This window comes from Microcaecilia unicolor, chromosome 1 (genome assembly GCF_901765095.1).
Source record: "Microcaecilia unicolor chromosome 1, aMicUni1.1, whole genome shotgun sequence".
In the NCBI taxonomy this organism is placed as follows: Eukaryota; Metazoa; Chordata; class Amphibia; order Gymnophiona; family Siphonopidae; genus Microcaecilia; species Microcaecilia unicolor.
This window is the reverse complement of record NC_044031.1, coordinates 209797152-209819064: the sequence shown is the minus strand read 5'-3', so window position 1 is coordinate 209819064 and position 21913 is coordinate 209797152. Positions and strand designations below refer to the sequence as shown.

The following is a 21913-nucleotide window of genomic DNA, read 5'->3' as shown; positions in this document are numbered from 1 at the left end:
TTTTACCTGTGGCTATTTCCTGTTTGAATTTGGCCAGGAGCGTGACTATGACAGTTTCAGTACTACGGTGGGATCGGAATCCCGATTGTGAGTCATGTAGTATAGAGTGCTTGTCCAAATATTCCGTAAGCTGTTTGGTCACCATGCTCTCCGTCAATTTTACTACTAGAGGGATGGACGCAACTGGACGGTAGTTGGTGATGTTTGTTTTTTTTCTTCGTATCTTTTGGTATTGGGGTAAGTAGGATGTTACCATGTTCCTGGAGAAGAAACCTTGTTGTAGGGTGAAGTTTAGGTGGGATGTGAGGTCTTCTATGAATCGGCTGGGGGTGCATTTGAGAAGGTGACTGGGACATATGTCCAGTTTGCAGTGGGTGTTGGCAAATCTGTGAATCGCTTGTGTAAGTGATTCACTGGTGAGTAGGTTGAATGTAGACCAGATACGGTCAGCTGGGTATCCACTCGGAATTAGGTCTAGATCGTCGAGGAAGTTTTCGATGTCTGTGTTGTGATTAGGGAGAGTGCTACATAATTTTGTTATTTTGTCCTTGAAATAGGTGGATGGGATGTCTGTGTTGGATGTAGTGACAGGGGTGGTGTCTAGTAACTTATTTACAATTTGGAATAGTTTAAGGTCTTTGATGTCCGGTCCTAATTTGGATGTCTCCTTCCCTCACATAAATACAAGAATCTAATATTCCTGTTGAAGTTTTACTCTAATTTTGAGAAATAGGGGCTCTTCTGATAGCTGTCATACCCAGATTAAAAATGTGTTTTACAAAAAAGCCCAGCCCACCCAGACAGAACAGCACAATTTATGGTAACTTGACTCTTTTCCCCATCCTGATCGTGGAAAGAATTTGTATCCTCACACACAGGAAAGTTGTGGTTCCACTGGTACAGTTCTGTAATGTTTTTTTTTCACCTAATAAAAGGAAAACCTAAACTGTTAAGAAAACTATACCCTATGGTACACCTTAATCCCCAGTGAAGATGCTTTCTAGGACAACATCTCATATAGCTGTAGATTTCTTTGATGTTTTTTTGGCATTCCTATTGTAGTCCGTTGTATATTTGCATTTATGTACTGAGTGTGCATCTTTTTGACTGCTTGTATTTTCTGTTCTATACAATAATAAAATTCTAGGAGCAAAAAAGTCACTAATGAAAGCTCTTGCATCATAAATTAATTTGCGACCAAGAGTTAGACTATATCAACTACAACTTTTAGCAAAAGTTGCTTTGCCAATTAAAAACTCACTTAGTAAGCACTACAAATCTATACGTTGGCATCTCCATTTAGGCACCCTGATGCTATATGTTGAGATTCTATTTTAACATGGCATCTGGATTCTCAAATTCCATTATATAATACTAGCATAACTGTTGCACCTAACCTTTACATGCCTGCCGTTACACCAACCGTAGGCCTGGCATAATTGCTAATGCAGCAAGGAAGTGTGTAACAATATTCTGTAAGTTATATAAATAATTGATTGGAAACCCTGCCCATGTTCCTGCCATGCTGTGTATAAGCCCCCTTGCATTTACATGCTATACCACTTACAAGTGCCTTATGTGACAAGCACAGGTGGTGTCTTGTTATGAAGATGCGGGGGGGGGGGGGGGGGGATCTGGCTCCCTAATTAGTTGTTACAGTTATAAGTAGTAAAGGAAATAGTAGCTTCCCTTGAAACAGAAGGAAACTATAACTCCCATAAGGCTTGGGGCTAGAGTTGTTGCTTCCAAGAATCCAGATATGGGAGAAGGGTCTTAAAAGGGTGGAGGGCAGGGAAGCAAATCCTCCACAGGAAATACTCCCCATACTGGGAAAGGCTAGGGAGGAGCCTAGCCAAAACTCTAATTGGAGTAGAAATAAGTAAGGCACTCTGATAGGTTGTGGGCTAAGGAGAACAGAGGGGTTGAAGCACTCCTCAGAAAGTAGATGGGAGAAAAGTCTGGAGAGGGTGATACATTGGGCAAGTCACTTAACCCTCCATTACCTCAGGTACAAGCTTAGATTGCGAGTCCTCCAGGGACAGGAAAATACCCAGTGTACCTGAATGTAACTCACCTTGAGCTACTACTGAAAAAGGTGTGAGCAAAATCTAAATAAATATGTAGGTTTTTCACTTTCCAAACACCAACCTGTGATCTTCTGTATCTTTTGAATGATGTGTAACATTATGGGAACAGGCTGCAAGAACTTCAGGAAGAAGCAGGCTGGCAAATCCATGCTTAGCTCATCACTCAATGGTAAAAACACAAGGTTACTGAAGAGAAAATATTTCAATCAATGTGTTGGTAATAAAACTATAATGCATTAATACACAGGTTATGCTGAGACTCACTGTGACTTGGAAATTTAGCTATCAAATCAAGATTTTGGAAAGAGAGAGAGAAAAAAAAAAAAAAAAAAAGACACCCTTAGAATTGTCTTGAACTCAAAATAATTCAAATGCCCCAAGGGCCTGATGTACCACAGGGCTTTTCCCCACTGTGTGTTTAACCCTCCTTGTCATGGTCATCCTTGTTGACATAACACCACCTTCAAGCACTGCCAAGTCCCTGCAAACTTGTTGCAGTCCTGGGAGTTCTTCCAGAAGGAGAAAGGGAGTCATTAGCAACTAGGTACGCATGAGGATCTAACTGTCCTGCCAAGCAACCATTCTCAAATCAACAAATGTCCCAATAAAATAAAGTTTACTTTTGTAAAAAAAAAAAAAAAAAAAAGGAACAGGTAATAAAATACCTAATTCCAGAAAACAGTAATGACTAATCAGGGTTAGTCACTCAAAAACATGAGCGTTCCAGGGCCTACTGCTCCTAAATCCCTAATGACCTGTGCCTCCCCAGATATTCATACATTCTTTCTCTCTTTGCTCTTTTTTCAATTGATGCTCCTATCCTTGCCTCAGCTGGATACCCTCCTCTAGACATAGATGTGAATGTGGATCTTTCTTCTGCGATTGCTGCGCACCTGAAAAGCCTCTTTGGTGTTGCGTGTGGATCTTTCAAGTACACCACAAACTCCTTTGACACAGGACAAAACAACCTTTGCTTTCCTTCCCCAGGTGGAGAAGGAAATAATCTCCCCTTTTTTTCTCCAACGCCTTCGGAATTAAACAGCCAACATGCTGTCCCTGCACCCCTCTTCTTCCACTATACTCACTCCATCTCCTCCCTCTAATATCAGTAAGATCTCTCCCTGTGGGAAGCCTCATTTAAAGGATTTTATACTTCCATACATTTCCAGCACACACTAACAATGCATATTATGAGCCACAGAGACCATAGGAATAAGTTGAGCCTTGTGACCAACAGCAACCACTACTAAATGCTTGACAGGCCTCTTTCACATCTGTAAGAAAATCTTTTAATATATCTGGTCCCCACTTCATTGACTGCCATTAGCTTATTAGAAAGGTTTTTAGGAAACTGGAAATTGTTTCTCGATAAATCCATACATGTATTTATACCCATCTACATAGCACAGATCCCAAATAAGGGTGAAAATACAATGCTTTATTAAAAAATCCAAAGTCCTTAAAAATACCCGACGTGGGCCACGTTTCTTCTTACATGGGCTGCATCAGGGGTAATATCCTAGGAATTAACATAAAACATACAGATAAAATATAACAAACATTAAAAAAAAACATATAAACATCTTATATTCACAAAAAATAAACAAAAATTCATACAAGATATATTCCATGGTTGAACTGCCGCATTTTAGCTGTACAACTTAAAATGCTAAGGAGTTGTGACACAAGACTGTTGTGAAATTATAAAGTGCATAAATAAACACACATAGATTAATACTCTAATTCCAAAACATGCATTTCAAGTGGCTTAATCTGTATGAAAACATGAGTGTGATCAAAAGATTACTGAATATATACCATCGGAAGGAGTGTGATTCACATACACTCCCTACAAAAGTGCTAATGCTCTGCAAAACCCAGAAGTAGGCGTGTCACCTGTCAAAATCAATTAATTTTGACAAGTGCCGGTGAGGTTCACTACTTATATTCTACAGACATTTATATGGAATCTGATAAAAAAGGTCAGAAAGGGACAAACTTTTAATCAAGCAGGTAAATTAAACAAAGAAATGATAAATAAAAGCACTGCAAACCTCAACAAATTCATAGATCCTCAGCTTTGATTTAATTGCAACAACTTGCAATTAAATCAAAGCTGAGGATCTATGACTTTTCCAGCAATACGTTTCCAGTGTCTAGGCCACTGATTCAATGAACTCGAGAGATCATTTTTATTATAACATTAAAATGCAAAGCTTGTTTGTATAGAAGAGGTACAACATGTTACACATCTATAATCTGCCTCTTTCACTTCTCCCTTTAACAGCAGCTAGTATGGTTAAAGGGAGAAGTGAAAGAGGCTATTAAAGCCAAAAGAACATCCTTCAAAAAATGGAAAAAGGATCCGAATGAAGAAAACAAGAAGCAACATAAAGCACTGGAAAGTTAGATGCAAAGCATTGATAAAAAAAAAAAAAAAAAAGCTATGAAAATTCAAAGAGAAACTTGCCACACAGGCAAAAACCCATAGTAATAACTGTTTCAGGTAGATCAGAAGCAGAAAGCCTATGAGGGAATCTGTGGGACTGTTAGGTCATCAAGGAGTAAAAGTGGCAGCCAGGGAGGACGTTACCTCCTGATTACTCCTTAATTTTCTCAGGTGTCTCTCATGAGGTACTTTGTCAAAGGCTTTCTGAAAATCTGGATAAATTACATAACTGGCTAACCTTTATCAACATGTTTATTCACACCATCAAAGAAATGAGGCCAATTGGTGAGGCAAGACCTCCCTTGGTTAAACCCATGCTGACTCTCTGTCCCATTAAACCACATTTGTCTACGTGTCCTGTAATTTTATCTACTATAATAAAACTCACCCTCAACGTTCTGAGGACACTGACGTCAGTGAAGCCAAGCCCTGACTTCCTTCAAAAAGGTTGAAGGTTCGTGGTGGTGAAGCCACCAAAATCGCTCCGGGCCCCGCCCTCGAGGGCGGAGCAATGGCAGAACAACAAACGGGTTGGCAGGGAGGGAGGCGGGACATCGCTCCGGGCCCCGCCCTCGCGTCAAACGTCACGACATTGGGGGCGGAGCAATGGCAGAACGACGAAAGGGTTGGCCAGGGACGGGGGGGGTGTTGGTGATGAAAACCTTGCTAGCGCCCGTTTCATTTGCTCTGAAACGGGCCTCTTTTACTAGTTCTTTAATAATAGTTTCCACTATTTTAGCACTATTTTGCCAGGCCCTGAAGTCAGGCTTACCGGTCTGTAATTTCCCGGATCACACCCTGGACCCTCCAAGTTTTCAGGTACTATGGACAATTTTAACAACAGGTTACAGATCACTTACTGCATAAATAACTTGAAATCAGAGGTCTTTCTGCCTCAGGACAAGAGTCTTAACTGGATACTTACAGTTCCCTACCATATTGTAGAGAGGTAGATATGGGTGTCTGAAGAATGGGCCGATTTGTTTAAGAGATGGATTTAGAATTGAAGAAATTGGGAAGTTGAGCAAAAAGTGAATGGTGAACAGAGTCCACTTTCCTTGGGAGGTGTGGAGCACAGCAGTACTGCATATGCCTTAAGACAAAATGGAGATTCTGCCTTGTTGGGGAGGGGGGGGGGGGGGGAAGAAAAAACCCACAAAGCCAGAGAGGCAAGAAAAGGGACCAATAGAATCCATGCCTGGGACTAAGGCACAGTGTATGTCACTTCGGAGCCCTTTTACTAAACCGCATACACGCGTCCTACGCACATCAAGTTTGAACTATCGTGTAGCCCAGGCAGTAATTTCATTTTTTATGTGCACCTGCTACACACATTGGAAAAATTTTCCAGTGCGCAGCGTTAACTAGGCAGTAATCGGCATTGTACGCATGCTGATTACCGCTCGGTTAACAAGTGAGACCTTACCACTAAGTCAATGGGTGGCAGTAAGGTCTCAGACCCACAATGGGTGCGCACCAATTTTCATTTTGCCACACATCCATTTTCAGCAAAAAAAAAAAAAAAAGGCCTTTTTTGTAGGTGCGCTGAAAAATAGTCAAATAGTCCTGCGCATGTCTAATACATGCATCTACACCACTGCAGGCCATTTTTCGGAGCACCTTAGTGAAAGGACCCCTAAGGGCAATGATGGAAACATCTGCCAGGACTTCAGTGATTGGTGGGAAAGGGTCACATACAGACGCTGACCTATCAGAATACAAGGTCAGTCAGGAAGTGGCAACAGCATTGAACACATATTACAACTACAAATATGAAAAACAAATGCAGAATATGCACACGTGACTAAAAGCAAAACAGTAACTGCCATAAGGAAAAGGACTTTCTAAGTAATGAACTTCAGTGAATAAGTTTCTACTGGATGAAAGGGCTGTTTCAATAGTTCTAGTATCAGGTTATGGTCCAAAAAAAAAAAAACCCCAAGAGGCTTTTGTAGTGCATGCATGACATGGAGCCTTCCCTTCATGAAATGTGATATAACAGCAGTAAGAAGTTGAAAGGTTATCAGTTGGGACATGGTAGGCCAAGAGTGCATATGTACTTTTGTAAAGTATATTTGAAGCCCCCTCAGATACAGATGAAACACTGTAAAACTGTAGCCTGCTGACACATTGTACGATATCCATTAGTGGAAAAAAAGTTAGTAAACGTTTCTGCTTGAAAGAATACATATGTCTAGCTAATAACCTCCTGACAGCTATAAGAATGTCTTGAATGGGCAGAGGTATTCTCAGGTAAGAAACAAATGAATGCTTAGAGGCTTTAAGTCCAAATGAAGACACCCTTGTTGCCAAGTTATCAATGGTGGGAACTGATGAAGCCTCCATGGAGGTAGAACAGCCAGCTACTTGAAAAGTGGAAATCAGTACTGCCAAGGCCAACAAGGTACTATGAGGAGCATGGCACTTATGTATTTACCAAGAGAGAAATTGAGGCAGTATGTATAAAGGAAGGACCAAATCCATGAGGCTGAAAATGCATTCTGAGCTAGGTGCCCCTGGAGTGGTATTACAGATCAGTAGGGGAGTTTCTCATTCTCATACGAGGCAAAGAGGTCAACCTGAGATACTCAACACTCTTGAAAAATGAAAATCTATACTCAGAACTGAGTGACATTGGCTGTGTTGGAAAGGAACTTTTATAGAGAGAGGTTGTCTTGGGGGCAAGGTCTCAAAATGAGTTAGTTTTACCCACTTAACAGTAGAACTTGAGGGGCCTGTGGTGTGCAAAGAAAAAAAAAAAAAAAAAAACTTTACAATAAAACAAAACTCAACTAACAACACAGGGAGCCAATATGTTTGAGTACCTTCTGAAATGTTTTTGAGTCCTCTTGTCCCTGAAGCCGAGTGCTGAAATGCTGGCCATCGTCATATCTACATGATTAAACTATCTGGCACAACTTTGAGATAAGTTATTTACTATGGTGTCCTTTTATTAAGGTGTGCTAATAGATTTAGCATATGCTAAATAATAAAACATCCATAGGAATATAATATGCATCTTATTTAGTGCCCGCTAATCATTAGCGCGCACTAAATCCATAAGCACACCTTAGTAAAAGGAGCCATTTGTTTTGATTAACGGAAATGCTTTTGGATTCAATATAAAAATTTAAGTTGGGTTTTTCTATGATTGTTTGCGCTAAAAAAATATACCTAAGCATCAAGACTTCCTCCTTTGTTCTTTTACTTACTAGTTAACTTGAATTTGTTTATTATGGTTTATGAGTTTTCTTTAGTTTCGCCTACAACATAAAACTCATTTCTATGCCACAGTATGTGCAGCATGATCTCAGTCTCTCAAATTTACTGAGAATATTGTGATTGTCTGTGGAAGTCCACCAGTGGCGCATTAACTAGAGTTCAGGAGATGGTTAAAGAGCCAACAATGGAAGACAAAAATCATCAATTTCACAGGAATTTCAAGCCCCACTGTAGAAGTCATATTTAAATGGTTGAAAAGCATGACAAAGATCTGCCACAGTCATGTGACCTGGCATCTGAAGAAAGGCTCTGGCTGTAACCTGGGGAGCTAATTAAACAGCATGGACATGCTAAATGAAGGCTTGCATTCTATCTTCTGGTAGGAAAGCCCTGCTTGATTTGTGCCTAGGGTAGCAATTATACAAGAAATGGCATTCAATGGCTGCAAAGCAGGGGCGTAGCCACGGGCAGGCCCAGGTGGGCCTGGGACCACCCAATTTGGGGTCAGGCCCGCCCAGCAGCAGTGTTCCTTCCTGCACAGCGATTCCCACATGCTGGCTGCCGCTCAACAATCTCCTTGCAGCTACTAAGTGCTAACCCGGAAGCCTCTCCTCTGCTGGGTAGGTCTGCAAGGAGGGTAAGGGAAGATGGGGTGAAAGTTGCTGCATGGGGGAAGGGATAATGGGGAAAGATGTTGCACGGGGGAGGGAAGATGGGGACAGCAGCTGCACAGGGGGGAGGGAAGATGGAAGGAAAGATGCTGCACAGGGAGGAGGGAAGATGGAAAGATGAGGCATAGTGGGTGGGGGAGATGCTGCACGGGGAAGAAAGGAGAGATGCAGCAAAGGGGTGAAGGGGTGAGGAAGGGAGAAGTCTTGGCTGCATATGAGGTGGCGGGGATAGGTGGTGAGAGGGGGAGAAATTTTGAACATAGGGGTGGAGAGGAGGGAGAAATGGTGGGCATAGGGGTGGAGGGAAGGGAGAAATGTTAGAAATGATGGTAGAAGGGAGGAAGGGAGAGATGCATTGGAAGGGGAGAGAGATGTTGGACCAGAACACAAGGGAGAGGGAGAGAGAAATGTTGGACATGATGGTAAAGGGGAGGAAGGTAGAGATGCTATGCGGGAAGGGGAGAGATATGTTGGACCCAGAACACAAAGGAGAGAGAGAGAGAGAGAGAGATGGTGGACAGTGGGAATGAGAAGGGGAGATAGACATGGGGGTTGATGAGAGGGAGGGAGAGGTACACAGTAGGTGGTGAGGGGGGGGGGGAAATGCTGGGCCATGGGGGAGAGGACAGGAATGAAGAGAGAAGGGGCAGGAAAATATAAGGCTACCAGGGTTAGAAGGGTGGAGGAAGGAAGATGATGGGAATGGTGGAACCGTGGGAGAGGCCAAGAGGGGGAGGAGGGGGTGGCAAGGAAATGAATGAGAGATAGTGATTACAGAGGGTAGAAATATGGTAATGGGAAGTAGATTAAAGATAAAAGAGAAAGTAAGAGATGGGGAGGAGTAAGATGGGGAATGGGAGAGCTAGTGGGTGAAAGAAGATGGAAATTTGATAGGTAGTTGAAAAGTAAAAAGGAGACTAAGAAGGGTGAGAGAGAGGTAGAAAAGAGCTACAAAGGAATGATCAATATGTCAGAGGCAGGAATAGTGAGGGAACAGACAGGAGAGAGGAGAAAAGACAAATGGACTGCAGCCGCTTGAAGATGAATTAGCAGACGACAGAGAGGAAAGCAGAAAAGAGAAATTGGAACCAGCAAGATGGAAAAATAAAATGTCCAGACAACAAAGGTAGAAACAAAGTATTTTATTTTGAATGTTTTAAATGGAATATGTTAGCTTTTGGAAATGTGCATAGCAAATGTCTTTTTATTGTGTTCTGTAGAAAAGGAAATGCATCTCTGTTTTATGTCTCTGGTGTTGAGTAATGCTATGTTTAACTTCTTGGGGTTCCTTTTCAATTTTTGTCTAAATATTTTTATTTCTAATTTATGATCCCTTGTTCTGTATTTGGTGAGGGTCTGTTGGTGTGATAGTAATGGCAGGTGGGAAATTGGAGGGGAGGCAAAGAGGAGAGGGAATTGGGGAGGGAAGCCTTCCTTTATTTTCTGACCTGGGCCCAAGCAGGTCTAACACCAGTCCTAACCCTTGCTGTATAGCTGGTTTCCCAGACATCCCCAGCAAAGGACCTCCTCCAAAAGGTGGCCAAAACTCCCTTCTACCAAGATCAGGCAACAGCATCCTTGAGCCATCGACAGCTAAGCATTTGTGGGGTGCTGGCATCAGTGGCTTAGGATCATTGCTGTTGCCTGCCAAGCTTGGTAAAAGAGAGTTCTGGCCACCTTCAGAGAAAGCCTTCAGCTGACTGAGCTTGAGGATCCTCATTAGCTAAAGTATTTATATTTTGAGGTGGAGGTAGGGCGGAGCAGAGAAAATTTTGTGCCTACCCACTTTGGGCTCAGGCCCACCCAAAACTGGCTGTCTGGCTACACCACTGCTGCAAAGGTAATAAATAGAAATAAAACAAAACATAGAAAAATAAATAAGATGATACTGATACCTTTTTTATTGGACTAATTCATTTTTTTATTAGCTTTTGAAGGTAACCCTTCTTTAGATCAGAAATAAGCAAATGTAGACAAATATCAGAACATATAAGTGAAACACAAAAGCATTCCAATGACAGTCTCACAGGAAAAGGGTGGGTGGGTTCAGTGAGAAACAGGGAGAGTTGGATGGGTGAGAGACAGGGAGAGATGAATGGCTGATAAGAGTGACAAAGCAGTATAATTTTATGGTTTATAGTGGGACAGAAAACTCAAATCGTTGTTAAGTCCAGTCTGGTGGGTGTTTAAAATATTTTATAATTTTGAGTTCAAAAGGTCTTACATTCCTGGATTGTCTTAAAATTTCCTTTTAGTATTCTCACCATAAAAATCATTGATGCAGTGTTCTGGTTTTTGTAAAGTTTAATATGATGTCTGTGTAAATTAATTCTCATCTTTAGCATCTGGCTTGTTTCTCCAATATAGCACCTTTCTTCACACTTTTTTCATTGAACGATATATACCACATTTGAAGATGGCTCCAGTACAGTTTCTCTTCTTAGTACTGTCCCTTCCCAATCTCTTTCTCCATCTGAAACCACTGTAGGAATACATTGCCCACCTTCTGCTTTCATCATCTCACCATCCCTTTTGTCTTCTCCCTTCAACATTTCTTTTCTTTCATTCAACCATCTCCATTCTGTTCAAGTACATCTTGCCTTTGTCACTGTCATCATGCCTCTCCTACTGTTCTCTGCACTCTCTTGCTCCTTCTGCTCTCTATTGGGGATATCAATACCAATCCTGGTCCTCTACATCAGCTCTCATCCTATTCATGCAGGTCTCACTGTGACGTCTCCAATCTAATTTCTGTTCTTTTCCTCTCCCCTTCTTCTTTCCTTTCTCATGTGATCTATGGAATGCCCACTCTGTCTGCAACAAACTTTCCTACATCCATGGCTTCTATCTCTTGTACTCTCCATCTGCTTGTCCTGAGACTTGGTTTTGCCTTGAAGACTCAGTGGCCTTGTGTCATGGAGGTTACCTTTTCTCCTATACTCCTCACTCACCCGGTTGGCCGCAGAGGTGGGGTCAGGCTACTGTTCTCACCCTCTTGTAGATTTCAACCTCTTCTTCCATCTCAGTCTCACTGCTTTTCGTCCTTCAAAGTCCACTCCATCCATCTATTCACTCCTCTACCTCTCCGAATAGCAGCCATTTATCAACCCCATGATAAGTGCCTTTCTTCTTTTTTCACCAACTCCTGGCTTTCCTTCTTTCTTGAACCTTCATCTCCTTCCCTCATTCTTGGGGATTTTAACATTCATGCTAATGATCCCTCTGACTCTTATGCTTCTCAGTTTCTTGCTTTAACATCCTCTTTCAGCTGTGCTCCACTACCCCTACTCACCAGAATGGCCACTGTCTTGAGCTTATCTTCTTCTCCAACTGCTCACTCTCCAGTTTCTGCACCTGAGTTCCACCCCCCCCCCCCCCCCCCCCAAAGTCCCGTCCAATCTCCACCAATACATTTAGGAATTTTCAGGCTATTGACTCTTCTACTCTGTCCTCCAGTGTTTCAAACCTCTTCTCAACAACTATGTTATCCAAGTCTGTCAATGAGGCTGTCTCTTCCTATAATACTATTCTCACCTCCCATTCCCTGTTCAGTAAGGCATACCAAACTCCAGCCTTGGCTGACCTCTAGAATCTACTACCTACTTTCCTTTGCCCAATCTGCTGAACACCTTTGGCTGAAATCCTGTGGCCATGCTGACTTCATACATCTCAAATTCTTGCTGACCTCCTTCCAATCTGCTCTTTCACTTGCCAAACAGGACTACTACATCCAGTTGACAAACTCTCATGGCTCAAACCCTCGACGTCTCTTTGCCTCACTGAACTCTCTCATCAAAGTGCCTTCACCATCAACACCACCTTCACTTTCTCTCTAGACTGACTGAGTACTTTCACGATGAAGTTCACAAAATTAACCTTGAATTCTAATCAAATCACCCCCACCTCTCCTTCCCTTAGTCCATTCTCTCAACCCTCCTTCAACCCCTGCCTCCTTTTCTTAAATCGCTGAAGAAGAAACTGCACATTTTCTTTCCTCCTTGAAACTATCTGTTCCTCTGATCTTTTCCCCACCCTTCTACTTAGCACTCTCTCTCCTACTGTCATCCCTTCTATCTGTCATATCCTCAATCTTTCACTTTCCATTGCAACTGTTCCTGATGCCTTCAAACATGCCGTAGTTACACCACTTCTCAAAAAACCTTCATTGGACCTACCTGTTCTTCCAACTATCACCCCATCTCCCCCTTCCCTTCCCTTTCCTATCAAAGATTCTTGAATGTGCTGTTCACCTCCTTTGTCTTGACTTTCTTTCATCTCAAGCTATTCTTGATCCACTTCAACCTGGCTTTTGCCCTCACAATTCAACTGAAACAGCACTTGCTAAAGTCTCCAATGACCTGTTCCTGGCCAGATCCAGAGGTCTCTATTCTATCCTCGACCTTCTCGATCTATCTGTTGCTTTTCACACTGTTGATCACTGCCTACTCCTTGATTCTCTGTCCTCACTTGGATTTCATGACTCTGTTCTTTCCTGGTTTTCTTCTTCTCTCTCCCATCACACTTTTAGTGTATACTCTGGTGGATCCTCCTCCACTTCTATCCCACTATCAGTTGGCATACCTCAGGGCTCTGTCTTGGGACCTCTTCTTTTCTCCATCTATACTTCTTCGCTTGGCGCTCTGATCTCATCCCATGGTTTTCAGCATCACCTTTATGCTGATGACTCCCAGATCTACCTCTCCACAACATAAATTTCAGCAGGAATTCAGGCCAAAGTATCAGCCTGCCTGTCTGACATTGCTGCCTGGATGTCTCACCGCCATCTGAAACTAAGCATGACCAAGACCGAGCTTATCATCTTTTCCCCTAAACCAATCTCTCCTCTTCCCCCATTCTCTGTCTCTGTGAATAACACTCTCATCCTCCCTGTCATCAGCTGGTAACCCTGGGGTCATCTTTGACTCCTCTCTCTCTCTCTCTGCACATATTCAATAGACTGCTAAAACCTGTTTCTTTCTCTATAATATCACCAAAATTCATCCTCTCTTTTCTGAGCACACTACCAAAACCCTTATCCACACTCTTTATCACCTCTCACTTAGAATATTGCAACTCGCTTCTCACAGGTCTCCTACTAAGCCATCTCTCTGCCCTTCAATCTGTTCAAAATTCTGCTGCATGACTTATATTCCACCAGTGTTGCTATCCTCATATTAGCCCTCTTCTCAAGTCACCTCATTGGCTCCCCATCCATTTCCTCATACAGTTCAAGCTCCTCTTATTGACTTACTAGAGCATTCACTCTGCAGCTCCTCAGTATCTCTCATCTCTCATCTCTCCCTACATTCCTCCCTGGGAACTCCATTCACTGGGTAAATCTCTCTTATCTGCACCCTTCTCCTCCACCGCTAACTCCAGACTCCGTTCCTTTTATCTTGCTGCACCATATGCCTGGAATAGACTTCCTGAGCCAGTACGTCAAGCTCCATCTCTGGCCGTCTTCAAATCTAAATGAAAACCCCACCTTTTTGATGCTGCTTTTAACCCCTATTCACTTATTCAGTACCCGTCTGTTTTAACATTCCCACCTTAGTAATTCCCTTATCCTTTTATTTGTCCTGTTTGTCTGTATCCTTTTATTTGTCCTGTTTGTCTGTCCCGATTAGATTACAAGCTCTCTCGAGCAGGGACCATCCCATGTTCAAGTGTACAGCGCTGCGTTTGTCTAGTAGCGCTATAGAAATAAGTAGTAGTTGTTGTAGTAGTAGTAGTAGTAATGTGAAGGATCCCCTTATGCCGAATGTTTTACCTATGTGAGTGACTGTGGGATCCTGTGAAATGTGTTGGCAAAGTTTGCAGCTTGGTATATTTCAGGGATGTTTGCCATTCTCTTCTTTTTGAGCTTGAATTGGGAGCTTGCTTTTATGTTTCAAATTAGGTGGCTGTCGGAAGGCCAGCACTGGTGGAGCTGGGAATCTCTCTTTCAGTAATTCATCCTCCTGAAGTAGTGGCTGTAGATCTTTTATTCTTCTTCTCAAATTTTCTAACTCTGAATTGCATTTCACTACAAGGGGGAGTCTCTCTGTGGTTCTTTTCCTTGTACTGCAATAGGTTTTCTCTGGGTATTTTAAGGGAAGAGGCCATATTCTTGGAGATTATTTTGGGGTTGTAGCCTTATTATTTGAAGGATTCGGTCAGGATTTTGAAGTGTTCATATCTGTCTCATGGGTCAGAGCAGATATGACGGTATTGTGTGGCTTGGCTATGTACAATTGATTTTTTTGTATGTGAAGGGTGGAAGCTGGAGTTGTGGAGGTAGCTGCATCTGAGTAAATAGCAGAAAAAAGGAGAACTCTTTCAGAAATATGAGAAGTTTGAGATTCACTTCCAGAAGTGGTCTGGAGACTATTACAGCCGTGGGTTGCAAGCTGGAAGAAGGAAACTTACTAGCCAAGTAAAGTGCCAGCATAGTACCAGTGAAGTGAGGACTCATACCCGCAAATTAAAAGAAGAAGTGAGTGTAAGGATTATGAGCCATTTTGGATCTTTGAAGGGACATTTATATGAACTAACAGTGTGAAGGGCATTGCATAGGAAGTCAGACTAAAGTTATCAAATAAAAGGTATCAGCTTTAGAAAGTAAGATTTCCAGAGTCAAACGCAGTGGTTACAGGGTCCTTCACTCCCCCACCTCAAGAAACAAAGTAAACACACCCAACTGTGCCAGGTCAGCAGTAGGAACAGAGATGTGAAGAGCCATAGTGGCACCAACTGTCTCCGTCCGACAAGACAAATGACATAATATATCAGAAGAAGCCACTTACTAAAAAGCAGAAATATGAAAAACATGGCTGCCTTATGTGCGAAGTACATTTGTCAGATTATGAGGCTCATTTTCAAAGCACTTAGCCTCCCAAAGTTCCATAGAAACCTATGGAACTTAGCCTCCCAAAGTGCTTTGAAAATATGCCTCTATATCTAGTAAAGACAAGTTTTTGTGTTTGAGTAAAACAAATATCTTGGAACAATTGTATACCCGTAGTTGAGTCTAATGCTAGTTTATGAATTTATGCCTGCACTAGTAGGCCCACAAGTATACCTTCTCTAGACCCCCTAGTAGGTAGTGGGGTCAGGAGAAGGTATACTGGAGCCCTACTCTCAGAGCTAGGTATTTTTAAAAAGAAATAAACGTTGTATTGACATTATTAATACCGTGTTGCCCTTACCCATCAGCTCCAGGTTGGGAATTTGCCAGCAAGGGAGAGAAAGGAAGTCTGTGCATTGTGTTTGTGCCTCCAATAGTTGCAAAAACTTTTCTGTCAAACATCTGAGCAACTGAAAGAGCAAAAGGAAAGCATATATCGTATCAGGTAATTATTTTAAGATGGACAAAAGGGTATCTGGCTTAGGCTTCAGTTCACCAGATGAGATCTTTGACTATTTTGAAACCCATGAACTTGTCCAACTTCCAGAGTAGTAAATTGCAGGAGTCTAGTTCCACAGACCTAGGCAGAAAGAAAATTAATCTTCAGGTCAGTCTAGAACAATGACCCTCAGACAGTGGCGTAACTAGGATATTTGACACCCGGGGCCGGTTATTTTTTTTTTTTAACACCCCCCCCCCTCCAAAATCCTGTACTAGGCATACCGAGAATACAATACACGCGGGACCTATGGAGCAATTCTACCATACCATAACCAGTAATTTCTATGAGTCACACAAGGAAAAGGAAAGCACCTTATACACAACTGTGAGCACTAGAACATCAATTCACCTATTGTAAAATAAAACCAGATAGAATAGTACAGATCGTCAATCCTGCACAGTCAATGCCAACTGAAGCCCTGTGTTTTTCACAGACACACCCTAATCCACTATAGAATAAGAAATCATAAACTTTCTATTTAAACAAAAATTAAACTGAACCCCCAAGATGCAAGATTCTGCATACAATGCAACACACAGAAACAGAAAATGTCCCCTAGTACTGTGCAAAATATAAAGATAGCAAATGTAAATTTGAAAAAACAAATACCAATCACTACTTTACAAATTAACAAATAGAAATAAAACAAATATAGAAAATAAAATAATACCATTTTATTGGACTAATACATTTAGCTTTCAGAGGTCAAAACCTCCTTCCTCAGGTCAATACAGAATACTGCTGTTACAGTATCCTATCCTGACCTGAGGAAGGAGGTTTTGTTCTCCGAAAGTTAGTCAAAATGTATTAAAATTAGTCCAATAAAAATATTACCTTATTTCCATGTTCTATTTATAAACATTTATTAACACAGCTACAATACTACTATATCCTAAAGCAAAAAAAAAGAAAGAAATATATATATTTTATTTACAGTTTGTGTCTCTGGTTTCTGATTTCCTCATCTTTGTTTCACTGTCTCCTTTCATCCAGTATCTGTCTTCGCTTTCTCCCTACCATCCAGTGTCTACCTTCTCTCTCTCACTGCCCCTGCCATCCACTGTCTGCCCTCTCTCCCCTGTCCCCTCCATCTACCATCTGCCCTCTCTCCCTCTGCCCCTTCCAACCACTATCTGCCCTCTCTCTCCCTTCCATCTAGCGCCTGCCCTCTATTTCTGCCCCTTCCATCCACCATCTGCCCCTGTATACCCTCTCTCTCTCCCCCTTCCATCCACTGTCGGCCCTTTCTCTCTGCCCCTTCGATCCACCATTTGCCCTCCCTCTCCCATCCATCCATCCATCCAGGATCTGCCCCCTCTCTTTTCAGCCCCCAGTTCCAGCCCCATTATCCCACCTGTCCCTAGTTCCAGCCCCAGCCCATGTCTCCCACCTGCCCCCTCCTTTTGAGCCCCCAGTTCCCACCCCAGCCCTTTTCTCCCACCAGTCCCAAGCTTCAGCCCCAGTCACTTCTCCCTGTTCCCTTTTCAGCCCCCAGTCCCCACAGTTTCATCCCCTGCCCATTTTCAGCCCCCAGTTCCTGTACTAGCCCACTTATCCCACCTACCCTCCTTTTCAGCCCCCAGTTCCAGTCCCCTTAATCCACCTGCCTTGCATTAGGGCCCCCCTTCTCAGCTCCAGCCCCATTCTCTCACCTGCCCTCCTTTTCAGCCCCAGACCCATTGTCCCACCTGCCCCTGTCCCAGGCATGGCTCCATTCTCCCTCCTGCCCCCTTCTCATACCCTAGTTCCAGCTCCAGCCCCCATCTCCCATCTGAGCCCCCCCCAACCCAGTCCCCTTCTCCCATTTGAGCCCCCCAACCCAGTCCCCTTTTCCCATCTGAGCCATCCCCCGACCCAGTCCCCACCTGCCTACCATCAGCTCCCTCAACAGCCCCTTCTCTCTGCCACCCGACCGGCAATGCTGCAGTTTAAAAAAAATCGCTGAATCAGCGGTGCCCCAGGTGTAAGAGCGAAGGGGGGCTCCGCTTTCGCTGTGCCTGACCAAAAGGCTGCTGGCACGGCAGTCAGCTCCTTCGACAGCCCCCCGACCCGCTGCAGTTTAAAAATCATTGAATCGGCAGCAGCTCTAGCGTGCAGTGAATGCCCCTCTGCCTGTAACAGAAGCAGATAGCTCGCCTCGTCGGGCCTTCTCTCACTGTGTCCCGCCCTCCTCTGATGTAACTTCCTATTTCCGCGAGGCGACCCGCTTCTGTTACAGGCAGAGGCATGTTCACTGCACACTACAGCTGCCGCCGATTCAACGATTTTTAAACTGCAGCAGGTCGGGGGGCTGTCGAAGGAGCTGACTGCCATGCCAGCAGCCTTTCGGTCAGGTGCAGCGAGAGAGGAGCACCCCCTCCTTGCTCTTACACCCGGGGTGGACCGCCCCCACTGTCCCGCCCTTGCTACACCACTGCCCTCAGACCCTTTGGTACCTATAGGGGGCTTAAAGTCTAGATCAAAATGAGGTACACAACAATGGTTACAATTTAGGTCAGCCACCAGTTATTTGCTCAAGTTTCTGTAGTACTGACAAATAGTGGACAAATAAATGATCATATTCTGCCTGTCCATAGACATGCTTCTGAGCCTATAGGCCTCCAATTTACTATGTAAAAGCTTTTGACCAGCTATCACTTTCTCTGCCCTCAAAACATGGATCCAGAGCTCACAACTAGAGAATGACACGGGGCGGGGACAAACTTTGTCCCTGTGTCGTTTTCTACTTTGAAGCCTTTTAATGAACTGGACTGTTATTTATGTTTCAGTGATGCAGACAACAATATTTTGATTTTTTGGAAAAACAAGCAAACATGCTGGCCTCAACTAGCAAAATTTGGATGGAGATCCTGTACATCCTACTACCAGCACATCTTCTATTGCAGGAAGGACTGTGGAAGACAAGAGAGCTAGACTGAATCCTGAGATTGTTGATGACTTCTTATTCATCCACAAATTTAAAAATCATAACAGTTCTACATAGGGCATATTTTGTAACCCTGGCCATTTTAACAGGGTGGATTAAGATTCCTTGGGGTAGTAGAAATCAGCTATTGTTAGGGTTGGAAGGGTAGAGAGTGGTGGTGAGGAGGGTTATTATAGCTGCTCACTGTTATTACTGTTTTCTATTTGTAATTTATACACAATAGTTGCACAGCATATTGTTCCTTTTTATACTTTAATAAATAAAACGATTTAAATATAAAATCATAATTGTTCGAGGCTTCTGCAGATGAAGACAGAGCCCATGGGGACAGGGACAGAACGGGGATGGAGACAGAACCTGCGGGGACGAGGCGGGGATGGGGACAAACTTTGTTCCCGTGTCATTCTCTACTCTCAACTACTTCTTTTAGCTCATTAACATGGAAAAGAAAATAAGATGATACCTTTTTTATTAGACATAACTTAATACATTTCTTGATTAGCTTTCGAAGGTTGCCCTTCTTCGTCAGATCGGAAATAAGCAAATGTGTTAGCAGATAGTATATATAAGAGAAACATCAAAGCATTACTTTGACAGTCTGACAGAGTGGGAGGGTGGGGGTACGCATGGGGACATCAAAGCATTTCATTGATATTCTAACAGGATGGGTGTTGGTAGGTGAGAGGAGGGCTCATTAACAGCAATCGATAGGCTGAAGCCTTGTGTGTGTGTGAAGTATGTGGCTCCACCTTTTCCATCAAGATGATTCTCAAACTTCAGGCAGGCCTAGCAAGAGCAGCTTCTTCCTTTTTTGATGCACTTTGTTACTGCTCTGCTGAAACAGTTAACATAGTGACCATCTTAACAGGTGATCACAGACTTTCAGCACAGAAAGAAGTAAACAGTGCTGGAGGCTATGAAATGTAATAAAAGTTCAAATTTTGCTCTTAATTCCACTGGGTTCTATACTAGGCACTATTTTTATGGGTAAACACCAGAATGGCTGGAGGGTTCCAGTTCCTTTGGGTGAAACAGTTGTAGTGGAGGCCAGGTAGTAGCTCAATGTAAGAGGACAATTTTCTCTCTGTGGCTGTGAATCCAAAACCTTGCAAAAGGCTCCAAACAAGATATGCTTTAATTGTTCGTTATATTTTCAAAAACCATGAGCATCAGGTTGCCAATTTCTGTAGGATACAATTTAACCCTATCATGATAGTTAACAGAACTCCACAGGCTCTATCTGTAACAAACTCGCCTATATCTAGGACCTCTTTATCTCGCGTCACCTCCATCTGCTCGCCATAACAGAAACCTGGCTCTGCCCTGATGACTCTGCTTCAGTCGCAGCCCTGTGCCATGGCGGTTATCTATTTTCACATACTCCTCGCCCTGCTGGCCGTGGGGGCGGTGTTGGACTACTTCTCTCTCCCTCCTCCAGATTTCAACCCCTTCTTCCACCTCAATCTCACTGTTTTTCCTCCTTTGAAGTCCACTCTATCCGCCTTTTCTCTCCTCTGCCTCTTCGAATAGCGGTCATTTATCGTCCCCCTGATAAGTCCCTTTCATCCTTTCACAGTGACTGACGCCTGGCTTGCCTTCTTCCATGATCCTTCCTCCCCCTCTCTCATCCTTGGTGACTTTAATATTCCTGCTAATGATCCTTCCAACTCTTATATTTCCAAGTTACTCGCTTTAACGTCCTCCTTTAATCTCCAACTATGCTCCACCTCCCCCACTCATCAAAATGGTCACTGTCTTGATCACATCATCTCCTCCAACTGTTCACCCTCTAGTTTCCTTGCCTCTGATCTTCCCTCCTCTGATCATCATCTTATAACTTTCACACTTAAATCTCCTCCCTCCCAGTCCCGTCCTATCTTATCTAATTTATCTAGGAATCTTCACGATATTGACCCTTCATCTCTATCCTCCCATGTTTCAAACCTCCTCTCTACTGTGGCACCATCCACATCTGTCAACGAGGCTGTTTCTTCTTACAAGAATACTCTATCCTCTGCCTTAGACACTCTTGCACCTTTGATGACCCGCCCTGTAAGGCGTACAAAACCCCAACCTTGGCTGACTTCTAATATCCGCTACCTACGTTCCTGTACCCGCTCCGCCGAACGCCTCTGGCGGAAATCTCTGGCCCTTGCTGATTTCTTACACTTTAAGTTCATGCTGACCTCCTTCCAATCTGCTCTTTTACGTGCCAAACAGGATTATTATATCCAACTTCTCTTCACCACATTGAACTCTCTCCTCAAGGTGCCCCCTCCCCCAACTCCCCCTTCATTATCTCCTCAGACCCTTGCTGAATTCTTTCACAACAAGGTTCAAAAGATAAACCTTGCTTTCTCTACTTCACCACCTCTCCCTCCACTAGTCCGTTCCCCTCTCTCTCCTTCCCCTCATTCCCTTTCCTGAAGTTACTATTGAGGAAACTACACTTCTCCTTTCTTCCTCAAAATGTACCACCTGTTTCTCTGATCCCATTCCCACCCACCTTCTTAATGCCATCTCTCCTGCTCTTATTCCTTTTATCTGTCACATTCTCAACCTCTCACTTTCCACTGCGACTGTCCCTGCTGCCTTTAAACATGCTGTGGTCACACCTCTCCTTAAGAAGCCTTCACTCGACCCTACTTGTCCCTCTAATTACCGACCCATCTCCCTCCTTCCTTTTCTTTCCAAATTACTTGAGCGTGCTGTTCACTGCCGTTGCCTTGATTTTCTCTCCTCACATGCTATTCTTGACCCACTACAATCTGGTTTTCGCCCTCTCCACTCAACCGAAACTGCACTTACTAAAGTCTCCAATGACCTATTACTGGCTAAATCCAGAGGTCAATATTCCATCCTCATTCTTCTTGATCTTTCCACTGCTTTTGACACTGTCGATACCCTGTCCTCACTTGGATTCCAGGGCTCTGTCCTTTCCTGGTTCTCTTCCTACCTCTCCCTCCGCACCTTTAGTGTTCACTCTGGTGGATCCTCTTCTACTTCTATCCCTCTGCCTGTTGGCGTACCTCAGGGTTCTGTTCTTGGTCCCCTCCTCTTTTCTATCTACACTTCTTCCCTTGGTTCATTAATCTCATCCCATGACTTTTCCTACCATCTCTATGCTGATGACTCCCAAATCTACCTTTCTACCCCTGATATCTCACCTT

The 21913-nt window shown here is 43.3% G+C and overlaps 1 protein-coding gene across 1 annotated transcript in view; it reads right to left on the bottom strand.

Moving 5' to 3' along the window:
• Positions 1 to 21913, bottom strand: part of LOC115472877 (mediator of RNA polymerase II transcription subunit 1-like) — a 128355-nt gene that overhangs the window by 25401 nt on the left and 81041 nt on the right. The window contains exons 11-13 of the mRNA XM_030207404.1: positions 15617 to 15725; positions 3583 to 3606; positions 2149 to 2273 (exon numbers count right to left, since the gene is read on the bottom strand). Coding sequence (XP_030063264.1) covers positions 2149 to 2273; positions 3583 to 3606; positions 15617 to 15725 — 258 coding nt within the window. The remainder of the gene's footprint in view (positions 1 to 2148; positions 2274 to 3582; positions 3607 to 15616; positions 15726 to 21913) is intronic.